We start from the raw sequence: 20,700 nt of genomic DNA, 5'->3' as shown, positions 1-20,700 counted from the left end.
GTCGCAGTGCCAGGAGGAGCTGATTGTTCTGACATTGTTTGAACCCCTCAGCTTTTCTCCTTTGCCCATGAGGTGCAGTGAGGCTCAGACCCTCTCTGCCTCTGGCTCCAAAACCCTCCAGGACGACCTTGGGTCTCTCCAGGTGTGTTGGGCCAGCAGCTCTGTGGTGCAGAGGGTGTTTCTGGCACTTGATCCTGTCTAGGCTGCCCCAAAGGCAACCCCACCACCAATTTCCTCTTTGTTCCCTTCAAAGGTTTATTGTTTCTCAGGGCCCCAGTCAAAATAGTTCATTCAGGTCATCTTGATAGAAGGGATTTACCATTTGCCTGGAATCTGGAATGTGTGTGCTCCAGGATCCCACAGCACCGAGGGATCCTGGAATCACAGAATGGTTTGGGTTAGAAGGAACCTTTGAAATCATCTTGTTCCACCCTCTGCCATGGGCAGGGTCACCTTCCATCAGGTTACTCCAAGCCCTGTCCAACCCAGCATTGGAAATTTCCAGGGATCAAGGGGCAGCCACAGCTGCTCTGGGCAGTGCCCTCCTAGTGCTTCAGAGCACTAAATAAATTTTTTTAAAAAGTTACATCTGCTTGTAACTTAAAAAAAAACAAAAAACCCAACCAAAACAACAAAACAAAACCTGCAGTGATCGGAAGAAGATTTGAGGGATTGTGTGGTGTCTGTCAGGCAAACAGCCTGAACTGTGTGCTGTTAAATGAGCAGTTTCTTTCCATCATTGAGATCTCTTGAGAAAACTCAGCCTGGATCAGACCTTTCCTAATCGATGCTTCCTTTCTACCCTGCTGCCTTTGGACCTGGTGTTGTGGTTTAACCTGGTTTAACCTCACCTGGTTTTGCTTTGCTCGTGGATAACTTGTGTAGGGCAGCTCAGCAGCAGGAGGTTGCCCATGGAGAGCATCACCCCTGAGGGGTGGTTTGTGACAGCCCTGATTGCTTGGACATGATTTATTGTCCTTTAAGTCTATGAGAACTGTCAACTTCAGTGGGTGTTCCCTGGGCCTGTGCTGTTATTTCTCCTGGCTGTCTGCTAAATCACACTGAAAAGGAGCAAAATTGCTCTTACTCCCACCTGGATCGTGCAGGAAGAGCCTGTTGCCAAGGGAATGTTGTGCAATCATGAGTGAGATACAGAGCACCTATTTCTTTCTTAGAGATTGAGATAACAGAAAAAATTTGGAAAGAATTCGGAGGGGGAATCATGGCTGTGGATGCAGATGTTTGTGTAACACACCTGGTGCCCTTGGCTGGGGATTTTATTAATCTCAGCTTATTCAGTGACCTGGAAAAGGAAAAGTGAGTTTTCAGAGTGAAGAGCTGCTGATTTTGTGATGAGAAGAGCAAGGCAAGGCAGGGACCCACACAATCCCTGTGCACTGGAGCTGTTGGCAGTGTTTGGTTGATAGCTGGAGTTTTATAAAACCACCTTCCCTTCCAGCTGAGATTCTGTGTGTTTTGGAGAGCAAACACACAAGCCTTTGGTCTCCAGATCTGGCTGAGCCACCCTCCTTGGGCTCAGGTAATCTGAGGGCAGTGGAAGAGGCAGAAGGTAATTGTGTTTTCTGTGGTTAAAGCCCTGCTTTAAGTGATGGTAGTCCCAGCTCAGCTGCTGGGTGGTAACTTGCTACGACTTGACATCTGCAAGTGTGGCTCAAGGAGGGGAAAAATAAACATGTGGTTGACAAGTGGTGTAGTTTTCTGACTAATAGCTGTTCCCAGTTCTTCAAAACCTCTTTCCCCTGCACCTCAGAAAGGTGAGCACTGGTTCATCAGACACTCTCAGGGCTGCTCTCCTCCATACTCAGATTTTATTTTGTCGTGATGGGCCTAAATGCCCCCAAGGCCATGTGGTTTGGCTGGTAAAGCCACCTTTGCCCTGCTTGGCTGATGGGAAGCCCAGGTTTCCCCCAGGCAGCTGCTGCAGGTGTTGGCACAGCGGCAGATCAGCAGCTCCAGCAGGCAGTGGAGTGTAGGAGATTTTTAACTCCTGCTCAGGGAGGGCAGGAAAGCTGGCTGGAATTTGCCTCGGTGGTGGGAGGCTGTGCTCTGGGTGAGGTAGTGCCAGTCCTGGGGCTGGAGCTGGCTCAAATTTGGGAGCTGTGCTGTGAGCTGGCTCCTGCCAAGGTCAGCTTGTAGTTTCAGTGTGTGCAGTCCTGCAGGTGTGACTGGGGGGAATTCAAACACCAGCAGGGTGGTTTTGAAGATGAGGAGAGGTTCAGGTGAGGCTGTGGTGGAAGGGGAGATGGAAACTGGTCACAGAGTGGATCTCCTCTCTCTTAGAGTGCTCAGATCTGGCTTCATGGTGGCAGCTCTAATTTACATCAGCTTTAAAGCTGTTTAAAAAACATATAATACATCTCTCCCCATATTTAATCTTCAAGCCACCCATGTGTCCTGTGGTTCTGGATTCTGTTGCTTCTCAAAGGAGGGCTGTGCATGATCTGTCCCTTGTTATGGGCTCCCTTTTGCCTGCTGCATGAGGAACAGCCTGTCTCCTCTGTGCTAGCATCCCTCCAAAGACTTCACAGGCAAGCCTCTTCCCTTTGAATCTTCTTTCCTCATGCAGGATCCACCCAGCCAAAAACAATAAAACATAAAACTGGAAAGAGAAAACAAACAAACAAAAAAAAAATAGGGCCATTTGTGATTTCTGTCTTTTGCTGCCAGTTGGCTGCACGACTTGAAACGACTGAAGTGCTCTTTTTTTTTTCCCTCCCTGCTCCTTCCAACCCGTTCCAATGTGTTAGTCTTTAAGTTGCAGCAGGAATGTCTGGGAATAACTCACATCCCAAAGCGACAGCCTGAGAAATGAGGAGCTGGTCTCCTCCTCAGGCACCAGATGGAAGAACTGTCCTGCTCAACCCTTGATTTTTTTGGGGAACAAAAGCTTCTGTGGTCTCTGTAGGGACCCATGACAACGCACATGAATTTCTGCTATGGGGCTTAAATGGAGGCAGGTGGTGTTGAGGCCCCAAAAATGCCTGGGGAAAGAAATTCTCTCTTAAAACCTCCATGGTGGCAAGTACAAGAGGCTAAAGCAGAGTGGGGGCAACATGTGGAGCATCAGTGCTGGGTAACTCTGGGGTGGAACTGGGGGTACCCACTGTGGAGCTGTGTGACTGCAGGGGGTGTTTTTGGCAGTGTTTGGGCTGGGAAACTGCAGGGTGTATTGTGCAGTGAATGTTTAGGGTGTGTAATTGTTGGGTGTATTTGGCTGTATCCAGTGATGCTGTGTTACCATGGGCTGTATTTGGTAGTGCACATTAGGGCTGTGTGAGTGTGGGGTGTATTTGGCAGTGCACGTTTAGGCTGTGGCACTGTTTGGTGTATTTAGTAGTGCATATTTAAGCTGTGTGAAGGGTTTGGCAGTGCACATTTAGGCTGTGTGAGTCTAGGGTGTGTTTATTAGTGCACATTTAAGCTGTTTCACTGTTTGGTGTATTTATTAGTGCACATTTAGGCTGTGTGGGCACTGTTTGTTGTATTTATTAGTGCACATTTAGGCTGTGTGAAGGGTTTGGCAGTGCACATTTAGGCTGTGTCACTGTTTGGTGTATTTGGCAGTGCACATTTAGGCTGTGTGGGCACTGTTTGTTGTATTTATTAGTGCACATTTAGGCTGTGTGAAGGGTTTGGCAGTGCACATTTAGGCTGTGTCACTGTTTGGTGTATTTGGCAGTGCACATTTAGGCTGTGTGGGCACTGTTTGGTGTATTTATTAGTGCACATTTAGGCTGTGTGAGCACTGTGGGCTGTATTTATTAGTGCACATTTAAGCTGTGTGAAGGGTTTGGCAGTGCACATTTAGGCTGTGTGAGCACTGTGGGCTGTATTTATTAGTGCACATTTAGGCTGTGTGAAGTGTTTGGCAGTGCACATTTAGGCTGTGTGAGTCTAGGGTGTGTTTATTAGTGCACGTTTAAGCTGTGTCACTGTTTGGTGTATTTATTAGTGCACATTTAGGCTGTGTGGGCACTGTTTGGTGTATTTATTAATGCACATTTAGGCTGTGTGAGCACTGTGGGCTGTATTTATTAGTGCAATTTAAGCCGTGTCACCGTTGGTTGTGCCGGGCACAGCCGGTGCCACCAGCGGCTCCAGCACAGCCCAGAGCGGATCCAGCAGCAGCGCTGGCAGCACCTCCCATGGTTAACAAAGGGCAGAAATGGCCAGGAGGAGTGACGGGGGGATAAAAGAAGGTGAGGAGCTTGTGAGCCGTGAGGATGGTGGGGCGAGGTTTTGGAATGGGGAGATGATCCCTGGCAGGAGCTGCGGCCTGTGCAGGCCCCGCACAGGGGCAGGTTCTCCTCAGGGAACGAGGCCTGTGGTGGCTCCAAAAGGCAGGAATGGGACCTCTGGAGGCTCCTCAAGGCAGCAATGGGACCTCTGGAGGCTCCTCACAAGGGCAGGGAAGATGTTCCTGGTAGGAATTGTCACCTGTGGAGCTGATTCCTGGCAAGAATCGTAACCAGTGGGGGTTTGACACAAGGGCAGGTTCTTCTGAGGAAACAGGGCCTGTGGTGGCTCCACAAGGCAGGAATGGGACCTCTGGAAGCTCCTCACAAGGGCAGGGAGGATGTTCCTGGTAGGAATTGTAGCCTATAGAGCTGATTCCTGGTGAGAATCGTAACCAGTGGGGGTTTGACACAGGGGCAGGTTCTCATGAGGAAACGGGGCCTGTGATGGCTCCAAAAGTTGGGAATGGGACCTCTGGAGGCTCCTCACAAGAATAGGAGGATGTTCCCGGTAGGAGTTGCAGCCTGTAGAGCTGAATCCTGGAAAGAATTATAATGAGTTGAGGGTCGACACCAGGAGCAGGTTCTCCTCAGGGAATGGGACCTGTGGTGGCTCCACAAGGCACAAATGGGACCTCTGGGGGCTCCAGACAAGGGCAGGGAAGATGTTCCTGGTAGGAATTGTCACCTGTGGAGCTGATTCCTGGAAAGAATTATAATGAGTTGACGGTCGACACCAGGAGCAGATTCTCCTGACAGGAATGGGACCTGTGGTGGCTCCAAAAGGCAGGAATGGGACCTCTGGAGTCTCCAGAGAAGAGCAGGGAGGATGTTCCTGGTAGGAATTGTCACCTGTGGAGCTGAATCCTGGTGAGAATTGTAACCAGTTGAGGGCTGACACAGGATCAGGTTCTTTTGACAGGAATCATGGCCTGTGAAGGCCCCATGAGAAGCTGGGACAAGTATGAGAAGGAAGAACAACTGTTATGTCCCAATCCATACCTCTCCCAGTTCCCAATCCTTCTGCACCCCTCGGTGGGAGGTAGATCCATCAGAAGATGGGGAAGTTTGAGCCATGGTGGGGAGGGGGAAAAACATTGTGTTAATTTTATCTTTGTTTCTCGTTATACGGATCAGTTGGTGGCAAATCAGATTGATAATGATTAGAAAGGGGTCACTTTTTTTTTTTTATATCACCCCATCAGCTTTTTAATCTTATATCCCCCCTTTTCCTTGGCTGGGCAGCACAGTGAGTGGACATCTGGCAGCCCACCACAGCCGCAAACACTCATATTTCTGCTGCCCTAAGCACAGCTGGTGCCAAAAATGCTTGGCACAACCTCAGTGGCAGAGCTCATGGAAAGCCAGATGCCTGTTGTCCATAAAAAAGAGGGATGCTGGTTGTTCCTGCTGGCTGTGCTCTGCTTTGGTGGTGCCTCTGCCATCTGTGGGGGTCTCACGGGTTATCCTTCGTTGGTGACAAGGTAGAAACAGACTTATTTGACTGAATGCAAGGGTCTTGAGCTGCTGAATTAATAACCTCAGTTTTAACAGCAGTAGCAAGTTAAATTTTTATATGTTTTTAGTTTATATGGGGACTGTTCACAGTGCTAGTGTGGCTCTCCTGCTGCTTGGGGGAGAATGGAGAGTTTCTCTATTGTCAAACCCATGTCTTGAGGACTTACTATTTCTTCCTTCTTCCTCCTAAGAGCAGGATTGGAAATTGAGGGAATTTAACCCTGTTGGGTGCCTGGCATGTAGTTCTGCTTTCTAGACAGCAAACCCAGGACCAGCAGATCGTGCCCCAATAATAATTATATATATAATAATAATTATACCCCAGCTGTAATATCGAGGCAGGGCAGATGGATCCCAGTGGAAGGGAAGCTTTAGGAGCTGAGTGGGAGTTCACACAGCTGGTTCAGAGTGGTTTCCATCGCTGCTCTGGATGGGAGAATTGTGTTTTTAATCCTGTCCACTGGAGCTCACTGGAGGGGAACATGGTTTTTTGTAGCATTTTGAGTGGTGGCCAAGCAGCTTTCGTTGAGCAGATGGGTGCCAGGAGGGATTCCCGTGCTGGTGCCATCGCTGCTGTGTGAAAAACCTGGCTGGGATATTCCATGGGTTTTGTGATGTTGTTGTATTTTAGAGTTGCATTGCTTCCAGGAAAAGGCTCATCCTGACTTTTCTTTGAATGGCTGCCTGGAGAGACTGAGCTGTTGGGAGCGTGGTGCCAGTTTCTGGCAGATGGGGATGGTGGAGATGACAGTGACATGTGCTGCAGGGACACTCACTGGAATTTCTTCTCTCCTCTCTGCCACGAACTTTGATGCATTTAGAGTCTTCCCCAGCCTGCAAAACGAAGATGTGATTCATGGGATTCTGAGCATACTTTGTGGTAACTTTATTAGTGCAGGAAGTTTATTTGTGGTCACTAAACGTTCAGTCGTTTAAATCAGATTTAAGTAGCTTTAAAATTTATATGGTTTGGAAGCAAAATTTCAGCCTCCCTGGAATCAATGAGGAAAACCACCACAGCCACTGGGATAAGGTTTGACTTTGAGAAATGCGTCCTCTAAAAGCTTTCTGCTCCTAATTGCATTCCTTTGTTCTTTTTTTTCCCTTGAAGCCTTGTGAAGAAAGCAATCTGAGGACCATGCATCCGTGACTCCTGGAACCCAGCCTGTGAGCCAGGGCGATGGAAATTCTAGAGGGCCGCCAGCGCACTGCTTCCGTGAGCATTCCCAATGGATATGCCAACAGGATTTTCCAAGGGAACATGGAGGGAGGGAGCACTGATGCCTTGGAGGCCTGTGGTGCTGAGCCCTGCGCCTCTGGCGACGCGGTCCCCGGCGAGCAGGAGGAAACAAACAGGTATAAAAAGACAACCAGGGGCAGCCGGATCTGGAACTTTGTCAGACGAAGGAAAGGACTCTCCACGAATAAAGACAGACCCCAGTCCATGATTCTGCTGGGAGTCGCCTCTGAGGTCCCGGAGTTAAAAAAGCCATCCTTCATGGACAGGGTACGCTCGTCAAAGAAGGGAAGATCCTCTAGGACAGCCAAGAATGTGGATTTGAGAGCGTCCAGAGTTCAGGATGCCTGTGACCCTGAGGAGGAGCTTCACAGCAGTGGGCAGAGAGCTGTCTACAGGGTGAAGAAGCTGGGGGATGGCCGGAGGCCCTCCCGCCACTCCTACGCGGGGTACATCGAGGATTTGGACTCTTCCTTTGAGGACATAGAGCTGAACATCAGCATTCCTGAACTTCCTGATGCCACTGAAAGTAAATGTCTCAGGGATATCAGTGGCAGATTACACGGTGAGGATAATGATGGTAACTGCCACAGAATACCAGCCAGGAAGAGCGAGTCTTTGAATTTTGAACACGTTAAGAGTCCTGCAGTTACAGAAGGGGACAATCAAAAGAGGTGTGCCGTGCTCCCACAGGAGAGCAGGAGAGGAAGGAGCTCTGATGTCTGGAGCTATCTGAAAGGAATTTCATTAGCTAGCAAAGATAATTCAAAGCTCCCAGATCAAAGGGCCGAAACCAATTTCCAGAACTTAGAAAATACAACCGATCATTACGCTTCTTACTTGGACTTTGATACGAGATGTGAGGAGAATCTCAGCCAGCGGAAAAAATCCAACGGTGCTGCCAAAGCCACTCACTTTGGGGGTGTTGTGAGGTTCTTGACCAGCGTGGCTGAGGCAGCTCGGCGTCTCCGGGGCTCCTCCAGGGCCTTTTCTCCCGATGAGAAGAGGCCCCAGCGCAGTTTCCGGGGCCGCAGGCAGGATGTTGCCTCTCCCAAGGAGGGTTTGGTTCTGGAGAATGAAAGCGCCAGGGCCCTGTGCACGGTGGGAGCCTGTCTGCAGTCCCCAGATTCAGGCACCTGGGAGAACCTGAGCTTTGAGAGTTTAGCAGGGAAGGAGCACTGCAGAACCACAGATGGGCTGAAAGGCCTTGCTTCCTCTGACAATGACAGGCTTAATGACACCTCACTTTCTCTCTTTGGGCCAGAACCATCCGTGTCCCAGCTGGCAGATGGCCCCTTCACTGAGCTGAACAGCAAAGAGCCCTCTGAGGATCTGCTTGAACTTTCACAGCCTACTCTGGCTGGACCAATTCAGGACTTGGGCACGACTCCAGAGGAGACCCAGGTCATGGCCAGGGACCTGCCACCTTCTCATGGTCTTCCTGTGAATAGTCTGGATACTGTGGACTTGGGCTGTTCCCCAGCTGCCAGTGGGGACTTTTCTGCAGAAACTGAAGTGCAAACCCACCTCCCACAGGCTTCACTTGATTCCAGGGACGTGGCCTGTGCCCCAGTGGTTGCTAAAGACGTGGATCTGTCTCCAGCAGTTGCTCAGGAGCTTTCAGAGACGGAACTGGATAGTCAGGACTTGAGAAATCCTGAGCTGCCTTTGCAAAACTTGTCTGGAGATGAACTGGAGTTCCAAGACACTGGCAGTACCCTGGAGAAGGTTGTGGGCAGGGACCTGCCACCTTCTCTTGCTCTTCCTGTCAATAATCTGGATGCTGCAGATCTGGGCTGTTCTCCAGTTGCTGATGGTGCTTTTCCTGCAGTGACTGAGGCTCAGACCCACCTTTCACAGACATCACTGACTGAACTTGATACTGAGGACGTGGCTTGTTCCCCAGTGATTGCTAAAGACATGGATTCACCTCCAGCTGTGGCTCAGGAAATTTCAAGGATAGAACTGGATAATCAGGACTTGAGAAATCCTGAGCTGCCTTTGCAAGACTTGTCAGGAGGTGAGCTGAGGATTCAGGACTCAGGCAGTGCTCCAGAGACATCACAGCTTGTGGGCAGGGATGTGCCACCTTCTCCTGATCTTCCTGTGAATCAGCTGGGTACTGTGGACTTGGACCATTCCCCAGCTGCCAATGGTGACTCCTTTGCAGCATCCCTGATCCACCTTCCCCAGGCAGCTCTGACTGCACAGATCCAAGACACTGTCAGTACTCTGGAGAAGAGTCAGGTCATGGGCCGGGACCTGCCACCTTCTCCTGACATTTCCGAGAATATTCTGGATGCTGCAGACATGGGCTGCTCTGCAGTTGCCGACGTGGATTTCTCTGTAGTGACTTTTTTAAAGTGTTCCACGGTGAAGAGGCAGGGCTTGGAGCAGGCTGGTGGCCGCATTAAAAAGCGGGGAACCGCTTCGTTTGTGGAACAAAACTCTGTGGAGGTGATGGACAGAGTGGATGAGTTTGAGTGCAGCACAGAGTGCAGGCCCTTCCAAGTGCACGTCTCCAGGATTGTCTCTTCTGGACGCCTCAAAAACGGAAAGGTAGGAGCAACTTTGTAAGGTTTGCAATAACCACGCTGTTGTACGTCTCAAAAAGCTGGTTGGCACTTGAAAGTGTTGTTTTGCATCCCTCATTGGGATTTCCAGCTGAGGAGGTTGTTCTGTGAATGGTGGCAGCAGACACAGATTTTAGATCAGTCTGAGTGTGAGCTCTTAAACCTCCAGAGCTGCTTCTCCTATGACCCCTCTGTGTATCAGTATCTCTTGAAGAGGGTATAGCAGTTTATATATTCCTAGAAACTGCCTTTATTTTTTTTCCTCTCTGCATTTAGGTTCATTTGAAGTAGAAGCTCCTAAGAAGAGGAATTTTAGCAAATTGAGAGTTTTTAAGTGTGCCACGGGCAAACAGAATTCAGCAGTTTCACTTTGGCCACTGTGTTTTCTTACCTAAAACAGTTGTAGGAGTGATGGAGTGGGCAATGCTAGTGGCTCCAGTCATGGCAGGCTGTTCCTGTCTGGTACAAGCAAGTCTTTCAAAGCCCTTAAAATCCTCAAAACATTTAAGTGGACGTTGCATTTTGGACTAGGTTCTGGGTGTTAGAAATCTGTCTTGTCCAGTTTATTGCTACAAAACCTCAGAAATCCTGTGGAGCCAGTGTGAAGCCCAGCTTTAGGATTCTTTTGGGTTAGCTGAGGCTGGAATGAGAACTTTTTCCTTTTTTTTCAAGGTGTCAGGTAGAAAAATTAGATTGATTTGTGAGGAAACTTTCTCTTTTCCTTTTAGGTTTGGAGAGACTAGAGATATTCCAGAGGTGGTGACACTGCTGCCTGTTGGAAAAGGGGTCACAGTAACTTCTGAGCCAAGAGGGGAAGTGTTTGAAAATTGGCAGCAGATTAGAAATGCTGGGGGGGATAAAAATCTGAACTTCTGACTCGCAGCTAAAACAGGCAGCAGCATTGTTAGTTATTCCTGTTTTTTTTTTTTCTGCTCTTGTTTTGTGTAATGCAAAGAGTTACAGAAGCTCTCTGTATAATCCAGAGGAGTGAGTGGTGCTTAGTCACTTCTTGGGGTTTCTGGAAAAAAAAATAATTTAGGAAGAGCTTGAGAGGACTGTGGTTTGATATCCCTTCACAAAGACCAAGCTGAAAGTATTCTGGGCAGGAGCAAAGTGAGAGAGGCATGAAAGGGTGGAAATAGCAGCACTCTTGTCCCAGAGCAGCAGTACTTACTGTCCAGGGTATAAAAACACTGGACCACTATGGATGAGTGACAAATCTGGGGCAACATGTAGAAACAGAGCACAAATCACAAGGGTACCAAGACTGGGGTCAGACTTGGATCTGACTTAGTCTGATCACAAAGTTAGTGATCTTAGTAAGTCTTTCATCAGAGATAGAAGGTACTTTATAAAACTGCTATTAAGTAATGAACCACTACAAAATAACTGTTAAGTTTTTAACTAAAGGAACAGAGATATTCCGTGACTTCAATCTCACAGTTTCCCAATAAATACACACAAGCTACTTAACCTACGTCAAAAGAGAAATATTAATTCTGAACATACCATCTTTGCTGCATTGTCACATCCCTGCTGGGAGGGCAGGGGCTGCCTGTCTGACCCCAGGACTCTCAGGACACAATCCCAACGCTCTCCCAGCTCAGCTGTGTGAACAGAAGATGCCCCAAGTCCCAGCTCAGCTGTGTGAACAGAAGATGCCCCAAGTCCCAGCTCAGCTGTGTGAACAGAAGATGCCCCAAGTCCCAGCTCAGCTGTTGCAGCTTATTGACACAACCAAGAAAAATATGGTGCTTGAGATAAGTGGGCAGGAAACCTTCCCTGAGGGTAGCACACCGACCTCAGGGCTGGCTCTCTGCAGGGCAGGAGCTGCAGCAGGCTGGGAGGGAAAGCACCCAGCCCCACCTGGGCACCTCCTGCAGCCCAGCAACTCCTGCTGCAGGTTTGGAAATGCACAGCGATGCACCAAAGCCAGAGTAAAGGGAGGCTGAAGAAGGGATCTGTCCTGGACAGGAACAACCCTGCAGAGCCTGCCAGCAGCAACAAATGACCTGAGATACCCCAGGGATTTGCTCGCCTATCTCCCATCAGGGAGCGGCACTCGGAAACACTTTACCAAAAATAAACATGGAAGAGGAGTAACTTCAGCCCGAGCGTGACAGTAGCAGCAAACTCCAGCCTCTTATTGTTTTAGGGCTCAATCCATCTCTTTGCTGGCACCTGTTCCTCAGGACAGTTGCTGCCTCCACTCCAGGCTGCTCTGATTAACTGTAGGGTTTGTGTTTCAAGGGAAGTGCTCAACCACAGGCTGCCAGGATGGGGTGGCTTGGCCAGGCCAGCTGCTCTGGGCAAGTTCCCCAGCAGTTTTACAGTGTGGGAGCAGAGTAGGGCAGAAAGCATTTCCCAAACAACTTAAGCATTGCCCCAAAAAACATATAAAAGTGTCTGTTCCCACCGAGGCTGCTGTGGGGAGATGGTGTGAGAAACTGAGGCTGGTGTAGCACAAGGGATGCTGGAATGGGATTTAGGGGATCTGTAAATTAGTTCTGTCAGTAAGTAAATCTGTTTAGTTAATCTGCAATTAATGCTCCTATTTTTTTTTTTTTGCTTTCTTGGTTTTGCCTTTTTAAAATTCTATTGTCTTTGGGCAGGAGCTGAGTGATATTATGGGCAAGTAATTTAGTAAGATTTGATCCTGGTGCTTTACAGGAAATAGCAGGAAAAATTTAATAAAAGGAGATGCAGAAAAGTAGAAAAGCACATCCCTGATAGTTGCTTTTAGATCCCATCCCAAATTCTCATCTCTTCTGGGAGCTTGTGAAACAGTGTGGATAAAATGTTTTGAAGAACTGGAAGAACAGTAAAGGTCAAAACGAATTGTTTTGAATCACAGTGCCATCCTTATTCTGAGATATGAGAAATGGAGTGAGTGATCACATGGAGGTTTCAGTATTTTTTGGACAGTTTCTGTTTTTCCTGTCTCCACTGAAGTGAATTATCCTCCTGTAACCTCTAAAAACACCACAGCACCCCAACAGGGAAACTGCTGCTGCAGGAAGTTAGGCATAGCCCCAGGAGTTATCTTTGCACATTTCCAGTAGCCTGAGGTGATGTTTAGATGGAAAGCAGCTTTGACACCGTGTATTTTGCAATTCCAGCCCTTCCATCAGGGCTCCAGCCTGGCTGGTGTGTCCATGGATGGGGTTTGTGGGTGATTTGATGCCTCCTTTGGGGTGACAGGAGGAAAGGTTGCAAAACCAGGCATCTAAATTCATATTTCACATATCAGTTTGGAGATTTTAGGACCCAGAAACAAGTGTCAGGTTTATTTCTGGCAGAGAGATCTCTGGGGTGGGGTCCTTGCTTGTCCCAGGGCCACGACTGGGAGCATCTCTGAGTCTCTGGACTCTTATTTGTGTCACTCTCGCAGTGACAGAGCAGAGGGTTTTCACCGCAGGCTTTCTGTGCCCTCTGCTGGCTTGTCTGGGAAATAAGAGGTTATTTTGGTGAAACAGAAAGTTTAATCTTTTTCCTTGGGGTATTCAGAGTTTTATCTCCAAAGGGTTTGCAGGCTGCAGTTTGCTTCTGGCTGTTGTGGCTGTGCACAGACCCCAATTGGGTTTGTGAGGATGTTCTCTGGGGGAATTCAGGATTGCCAGAAGTGTGAAAATGAGATTTCTACAGGCTTGTCAGCCTTGGCAAAAGCTGTGTGTCCCACAGGATGAGGGGCCAGGCTGGTGGGATGCTGTGCTTGGTTTCAGGGCTCTGTAAGGGACTGTTTTCTCAGACTCCTGCAGCACTGCAGATGTTTCTCCAGAGCAGCTGTTGAGGTTGTTCCTCTGAGTCCTGGACTCAGGATCCAAACTGTCCCAGTGCCACAAAGGCTGTCCCTGGTGCTGCTCTGAGTGGCCCATGTGGATATGGTGCTGTCAGGGCATTGAGGAGGATTTTGGGATCTGCTCCCTGTGGGAAAGCAGGAGCCTCTCCCTGCAGTGGGTCCGACTGGAAGCGCAGGATTTCTGACTTGCCTGAGTGTGCACACGCCAGGGATGGGTTTGCAGATCTTCCTGATAGCTGGGCCACAGCCCAGATCCTCCCACAGCTTTGGGCTTTGGCTTTAGTGCAGCTCCAAGTGCCTTTCCACAATGGCAGGATCCAGCAGAGTTCCCTTTTCAGTGTTTGCTGAGAGATTGCAGGTGATGCCCGTAGTGAATTTTAGCTCGAGATTGGTTTATTGTGGGATTGCTGAGTGGATTTATCCCTTCCCTCCCACTGCTGAATGACACTGACCAGGATATGGTATCTGAGCTTCCTTCATCTCCTGGTTATTCAGCTCCTGGGTTGTGTCTCAGCCTGCTGTAACAAAACACTTTATAGTCCTTCCAAATTAAGAAATAGTACTTTACTTTCTAAATCCTGCTGTTGCCAAAAGAGTGCTGTTTTCCTGTCTGCAGCGAGGTGCAATTTACTTGGCAGAATGAAGATTTTGTGTATTTACGGCTTTTAATATGGTTGTGTCTGACAATCATTTTATTTTTAGAGGAGACAAAACCTCTAAAGCCTATCTGCAAGCTGTTCAGATTCTTGTGTTCATAATAACCAGGAGGTGCTGGCAAAATCCATGAATTAAAGCCTATATTTAGTGTTATCTATAGTGGGGTAGGGTTTTTTGGGAAACGTATTTTTAACATCGTCAGGGAAAGGCAGGTTGAGTTTGCAAAGCTGATGGGCTTTGGATTTGTATAGAACCAGCCATGGAACACATGGATAATGCAGATTTCTGTGTGTTTTGGATTTGTATAGAACCAGCCATGGAACACATGGATAATGCAGATTTCTGTGTGTTTTGGATTTGTATAGAACCAGCCATGGAACACATGGATAATGCAGATTTCTGTGTGTTTTGGATTTGTATAGAACCAGCCATGGAACACATGGATAATGCAGATTTCTGTGTGTTTTCATTAAACACATGGTGTGTCTTTCTTTTATCCCATTCCCAGCCTCAAAATTTAAAACAAATCATGAGAGTGGGGATGGGAAGGGGAACCTCTGGGCATTACTGGCCTTATGCTAAAGGGACTCTGTGTCCAAAATTCCCTGGCTGGAAGGTTTTCTTTGGATTTTACCTCCTCCCAGCTGTTTTGCAGCCAAGAGAAATGTACTGGTTCCCTGGTGCTGGGAGATGGAGCTTTAATTCCTCCACAACTTTCCTATGGGGTAATTACAGCCTGTCTGCTTTGTTCTTCATCTGTAAATGAAAATAACAGCACAGCAGTGAAAATGAACTGCCAGAGTGTTGCAGATGGATCCACCAAACCATCCCAGGCACTCAGTTATTAGCAGGTTCCTGGAAGAGTGACAGATATCTGTGATTGAACCTAGAAACCTACCAGAGAGGAACACACCTCCTGTTTGCTTTCCCTGACCTTTGTCAAATGATTTTTTTTTTTTTTTCTGATTTCTTGACTCGATTATACACAAGACTTCCACGGTGTTGCGTGTCACAGAGAATAAAATGAAAAGTAGGAGTTTGAATTTTGATTTTTTTTAAAAAAAGAACATTCCATTCTGCAAAATGTCACAGTACAGTTGTTCATTTTTTCAGGAGCTTTTCCTCCTGGAATAGAATAATAAAAGTTGGAGTGAGGAAAACGCCAACTTTTTTTTTTTTTTCTCCACTTACCTGTAAATGCCAATTCTTTGGATTAGTGTTACCAAGCGTTAAAATCTAACTGAAATGTTTGACCATTTGGTGGGTGCTTCAACCAACTGCAACTGTTTTATTCAGGTAAATATTTTGTAGGCTAGAGATGCAGCTGGTTAGCTGTTTTCATCAGTGAGCTGCCAAACTATTTGGCTGCTCTTTGCTGGTACAGGATCCTCAGCACCAGCTAATTCCTCCTTCTGTGTGTTATTGTATGTCCTGTGGTTGTTTCTGTGTGTTATTGTATGTCCTGTGGGTTCTTCTGTGTGTTATTGTATGTCCTGTGGTTGTTTCTGTGTGTTATTGTATGTCCTGTGGGTTCTTCTGTGTGTTATTGTATGTCCCGTGGTTGTTTCTGTGTGTTATTGTATGTCCTGTGGTTGTTTCTGTGTGTTATTGTATGTCCTGTGGGTGCTACTCTGTGTTATTGTATGTCCTGTGGTTGTTTCTGTGTGTTATTGTATGTCCTGTGGGTCTTCTGTGTGTTATTGTATGTCCTGTGGTTACTTCTGTGTGTTATTGTATGTCCTGTGATTGTTTCTGTGTGTTATTGTATGTCCTGTGGGTGCTTCTGTGTGTTATTTTACATCCTGTGGTTGTTTCTGTGTGTTATTGTATGTCCTGTGGTTGTTTCTGTGTGTTATTGTATGTCCTGTGGGTTCTTCGGTGTGTTATTGTACGTCCTGTGGGTGCTTCTGTGTGTTATTGTACATCCTGTGGGTTCTTCTGTGTGTTATTGTATGTCCTGTGGTTATTTCTCTGTGTTATTGTATGTCCTGTGGGTTCTTCTGTGTGTTATTGTATGTCCTGTGGTTGTTTCTGTGTGTTATTTTACATCCTGTGGTTGCTTTGCCCGAGATTTCACTGCTGTTGGTTAAAGTTTTCCGTGTCCCTTCTCTTGGCAGCCACCATCCCACCCTGCACAGGCGTCCCCCCAGGCAGAGCCCTTCAAGGCGCTGGTGGAGCGATGCCGCTCCGAGCCCCTGTCGCAGAGCACCCCCATGGGGCTGGACCAGCTCGGGGGGCGCATGCAGCACCTGCTCCGCAGACGTGGTGAGTGCCTCTTCTCTCTCCCTGATTTGGGTGTTTGGGTGGCACCTGTGGGAGCTGGGAGTGCTCAGTACATGGGTTTTAGGCTCCCAGGCTTGTGGGAACTTAGTGTTCTCTCTGTCTGGTCTGGGAAATTATAAGGAGGAACCCAAAGCAATCTTTGTAGGTATCCTCCTCCTCCTGACACCTGGTGTTTTTCTAACTTGTTATTATGGTTGAGAGGTGTTGCTCCAAATGACCAATCATTTGATTGTACCGAGACACTGTATGAGTCTGTCTTTCAATAAACCTTCACTATAAGCCCTCTGGAGAACTGGAATTCTGTGTATCGTTAATTGAGCCATCCCAAATCCTAACGATAGTCACCCATGCCAAGGGCAGCAGGGGTGGAAAAGTCAGGATTGTGGTTTGCATCTGTGCTGGTTAAATCCCTGACACCAGGTGAGGGAGCTCTGAGAGCCACATGCTGAAGACTTTCTTGCTGCCTAATAGGATCTTGTTGTGTGCAGTGTGTTTATGAAATAAGGTTGTTTTCTCTCTTTAATGTCTCTATAATCTGGTTACGAGAGGATGAACAGGGCTAGGCATGTGAGGTGTAAAAGCAGTTCAGCAGCTGCTGCATGAGTTCATATTAGATGGTTTTCTCTTGAATTTCTGTCCTGTAAGAATCCTCTGTGGTGAGTACTCACTATTTGGAGGTGGTGAGTGATGATAGACACTGAGATCACAACTCAAATCTGATGTTTGTTTGAAAACACAAGAAGTGAGGTTTTGTTTTTTTTTTTCCTCTGTGCTTTGGGTACTTTTTGTGATAAAGGAGGGAATCTCATGAGCCAGAGACTGGGGTGACCTCTCTGCATTTGTCCCACTCACAGTGACACCAGAGAGAGCACTGTGGAATGTATTTGCTGGCAGGTAAAACTGGCTGATGCCTGAACAGATGACATCATTTTTTTTTGAACCTCCTAATTAAAAAGATTGATAATGAGAGAAAGGAAATTATTTCCTGAAGGGCCTTCACGCTGGCACGAAGAATGCTGCGATTTAGAGATGGGCGAGCACGGAAATGCTGCCAGATTGTGCTGGCATTGCTCGGGATGATCCGCGCGCCTGATGGATGGTGGCAGCACATCAGGGTTCAGAAGAACCAGGGAGGACAAGGCCAATTAGCTGCCTGTGCTGTTAATTGATGGCTCTGCTGCCGAGGTGCTGTGGTTCCCAGCACAGGGGGGTCACACACATCCCTTCAGAGTGAGCATTCCCTGTTGTCACACCGCTCCATCCATCGCCTCCCGCTGTAACCGGCACCGTGCTGCAGCCCGGCTCTCCAAGAGTCTCCAAAGTGAAACGTGGGCTGCTAAAAATAGCAGCAGGCTGCCTGCATCAGCATTGAGGAAATAGGTCTCAGTGCAATCTCTCTCCCAGCAACGCTGGAAGAAAATCAGGATGGCTGCCCAGGCAGCCTGCAGCAGCATCAACCCAGCCCTGCTGAGCTCTGGCCTGGGCAGGGCGCAGCCCCCTCCTCTTTGCTTTGGGGGTCTCCACTCTCCCAAAGCCTGGAACCATTTATTCTGGTCTCCAACCCCTCAGGACTGACACAGTCTGAAACCTCTGCCTGGTTAGAGGTACGTCAGGAGATAGAAATAGAGCGTTGTGCATTTTTTAGGGAAGGATTCCAGAACGTGGCTGTTTTCTGTAGGTCTTTACTCCATGACTGGGTTGAGGAGCCTCCAGGTGCTGGAAACACTTGTGGGGATGCATGTACCATGTATGTGCACTGCCTGGATCACCTGTGAGGGCACCAGGGGTGCTCAGCTCTGTCTCCTTCCCTCCAGGCCCAGGAGATGTGAACAACCTGATGGAAGAAGGGATTAAAATCTAAACTTGTCAAGTGTGGGAGGGAAAACTCTGGTCTCAAACAGAGTGGCAGCTTCACCCCAAAAACAGAGGGATAGGATGTAGAGCTGAAAATTTTGGTTGACTGGAAAAGTAGAGCTCATTTGCCTCTTTTTCACCAGCTGCTTTGTGCCTGGGTAGTGCCAGGCTGGGATCTGGTGTGAGTGGTTTGTCTGGTGTTTGGTCACTCAAAGCCAGAACAGAACTGCAATGCTGGGGGTGAGAACCAGCCCAGTTTCCTTAAAAAAACAGCTTTTATGGACTTACTCATTTCTGTTTCAATGCGTAAATTGGAGGAACTGTTTCTTTTCTGAGGCCTGGCATCCTGTGGACCACAGCGAGTCTGCAGCTGGGATTATTGCTGCAGGTGCTGCTGCTGGAGCAGTTGTGTCCTGCCCTGTGCAGGTTGATGAGGGTCTCCTGCTCCTGGAGCTCCTGGCAGAGCATCCTGACTCCACACCCAGCTGTGGCTCTGCCTTTTTGTAGTATCCAAGCTGCACTATTTCCCTCCTATCCCAAGAGCACCGGATAAAGCACCTAAATATACTCCGTGCTCTCTTTTTCTAAAGGAGAGAGCTTGAATGAGTCTCTTGCAAACAATTTTGTTTCTTTCATTTAAAAGAACAGCCTCCGCCCCCAGCCTGAGCTAAAGCACAGCATTTATCTTTTGTCATTTCTTCTTTTTTTTTTTTTTTGTTCCCGTGGATTTTTTCTCCTGGCAGCTGAGAACGAGCAGGCATCAAAGACCCTGAAGGTGCGCGGGAACTGCAGGAACGGCGGCCGTCGATGGAACCTCTTCAAACCTGGAGCTGAGAAGCTGCAGATCAGTCGGGTAAGGAGCTGTGTGGACTGTGCCTCTGCCTGCCTCAGAAAGGGCTGGGATTTGCCTGCTTTGGGTTTTGTGTTTATAACAATGTGCTTGGCTAACAGCTTCCTCAATCCTTGGGTCTTTCAGCCACTGATGGGGATTATTTTTATTTGTTATTATTTTGTAGTAAGTAATAAAAGCTTAGGTGCGTTGTTTTTTCCCCAAATCAGTGTCTCTTCAGTGTGTATAAGAGGCTTTTTGGACTGTCACTGGGCCTGCTGTGCCTGTGGCTGAGTGTTCCTTGCCAGGTGGAGGGAACTGTGACGTTTTCACATCGCCTTCAGATCTGCTCCATGGTTTTTGATGGGTTTATTTTTTCTCCTTCCTTTTTTAGCCCCGTGTCCTTTGGGTTTGGTGCTGCTCTCCCAGCACCGTCTCGGCGACAAATCCATGTCACTGCTTCCTTCCCAAAGTGTTTTGCAAATATAGGCACAATCCACTTGGTTCTTTTTTTGTGAATGATGCTTCCAGTGGGGGAATTAAAAGCTGTTTGTGGGCCCGGGGATGTTCATATTTTTCTGTGGGCAGAATTCAGAAAAGATGGCAAAAATGGTATGATTTGTCTGATATGTTTCCTTTCTTGGGTTGATGGGTTGGTTTTTTTTTTTTTTTGCTGTGCCCTGTGTTTGAAGTCTGGAGGCTTTGGTTGTTTCATGGTCTTGTTTTGGATTTGTTTGGATGAGTCTGATTTCACTGGTACCCAACATATCTGGCTTGTTCCCACAGATTTCCCAGCAATGTGATGCAGGCAGAGTTTTCTACTGAATATAGCAGAGGTTTAGCCCTTGTTGGGAACAAAGGATGATCTGGGAGCCAGGAATTTCCCTGCTGGAGTGGAGAGAGGGGAACTGACCTTCTGTTGTGTCTCCGTGGCTCTTTCCTGCCCCACCACTGTCCTTCCTTACCAGACCTTTATTGTATTCCTTTCCACTTTGTTATTTGATGAAGTGCCTTCCTGAAATGTGATTTCTGCGGGGCCCTGGCCTCTGTGTGTGTGTTTTTCCATCACAGGAGCAGTAAGTTGGCAGTGAGTGATGCTGACTTCTCCCTCCTCCTTGTGTTGGGTGTTGGTTTCCAGGGAACACACACGTGCTGGATTTTTGTGACTTTCTGGAATTCCATCTCGCATCACTCCTGTTTTCTTTGCTGAGGTTTCATGGGCTGAGGTACAAAGGCAGAAGAAAGACATGGAGTTCAGCTCCTCTTTTCCTTTTTCTTTTTCTTCCCTTTGGGTCTTACCTCGCTGCCGAGACATGAACTGCTCCTTTCAACTCAGGAAAGCTGTTCTGGTTTTAGATGAACTGAACATCTAAAGCTTTGAACAAAGTTCTCCTGGAAGATGAAATGATCCAGATGCAATAAAGCTGTTTGTCCTTGTGGCCAGGATAAAGGCAGAGCAGTGAAATCTCCTGCCTTGGAAGGTCTCAGGTGTGTTATCCACTGGCTGTGTCCATGTTCAGGATCTGGTACTGACCAATGCACAGATGTATTTGGTCTTTAATTAATCACTTTATTACACCTTAATTAATCACTTTATTATTCCTTTAAGAGGAGTCTTTGCAGCTTTTATAGCTGTCCTGGAGAGCCTCCAGGGAGCCAAGGTGTTGTTTTGACACAAAATTGCTCCTGAATTA

General features: G+C 47.8%; 2 protein-coding genes across 2 annotated transcripts in view; both read left to right on the top strand.

The window, feature by feature from the left end:
• LOC310917709 (uncharacterized protein) overlaps nt 1-19,809 on the top strand; it is a gene marked incomplete at its 3' end in the record, with an annotated part of 35,977 nt that extends 16,168 nt beyond the window's left edge. The window contains exons 2-5 of the mRNA XM_083876203.1: nt 6,886-9,570; nt 16,158-16,305; nt 18,921-19,040; nt 19,793-19,809. Of these exons, the coding sequence (XP_083732329.1) occupies nt 6,955-9,570; nt 16,158-16,305; nt 18,921-19,040; nt 19,793-19,809 (2,901 nt within the window). The 5' untranslated portion in view covers nt 6,886-6,954. The remainder of the gene's footprint in view (nt 1-6,885; nt 9,571-16,157; nt 16,306-18,920; nt 19,041-19,792) is intronic.
• The window catches only part of MTMR8 (myotubularin related protein 8), a 277,728-nt gene that overhangs the window by 72,512 nt on the left and 184,516 nt on the right, over nt 1-20,700 (top strand). The gene's annotated exons all lie outside the window — the stretch shown is intronic.

The sequence above is a fragment of the Zosterops lateralis genome (genome assembly GCF_965231275.1).
Source record: "Zosterops lateralis genome assembly, chromosome: 21".
Taxonomy (NCBI): domain Eukaryota; kingdom Metazoa; phylum Chordata; class Aves; order Passeriformes; family Zosteropidae; genus Zosterops; species Zosterops lateralis.
Note: the sequence above shows the minus strand (reverse complement) of the source record. Positions and strands in the feature narration are given on the sequence as shown.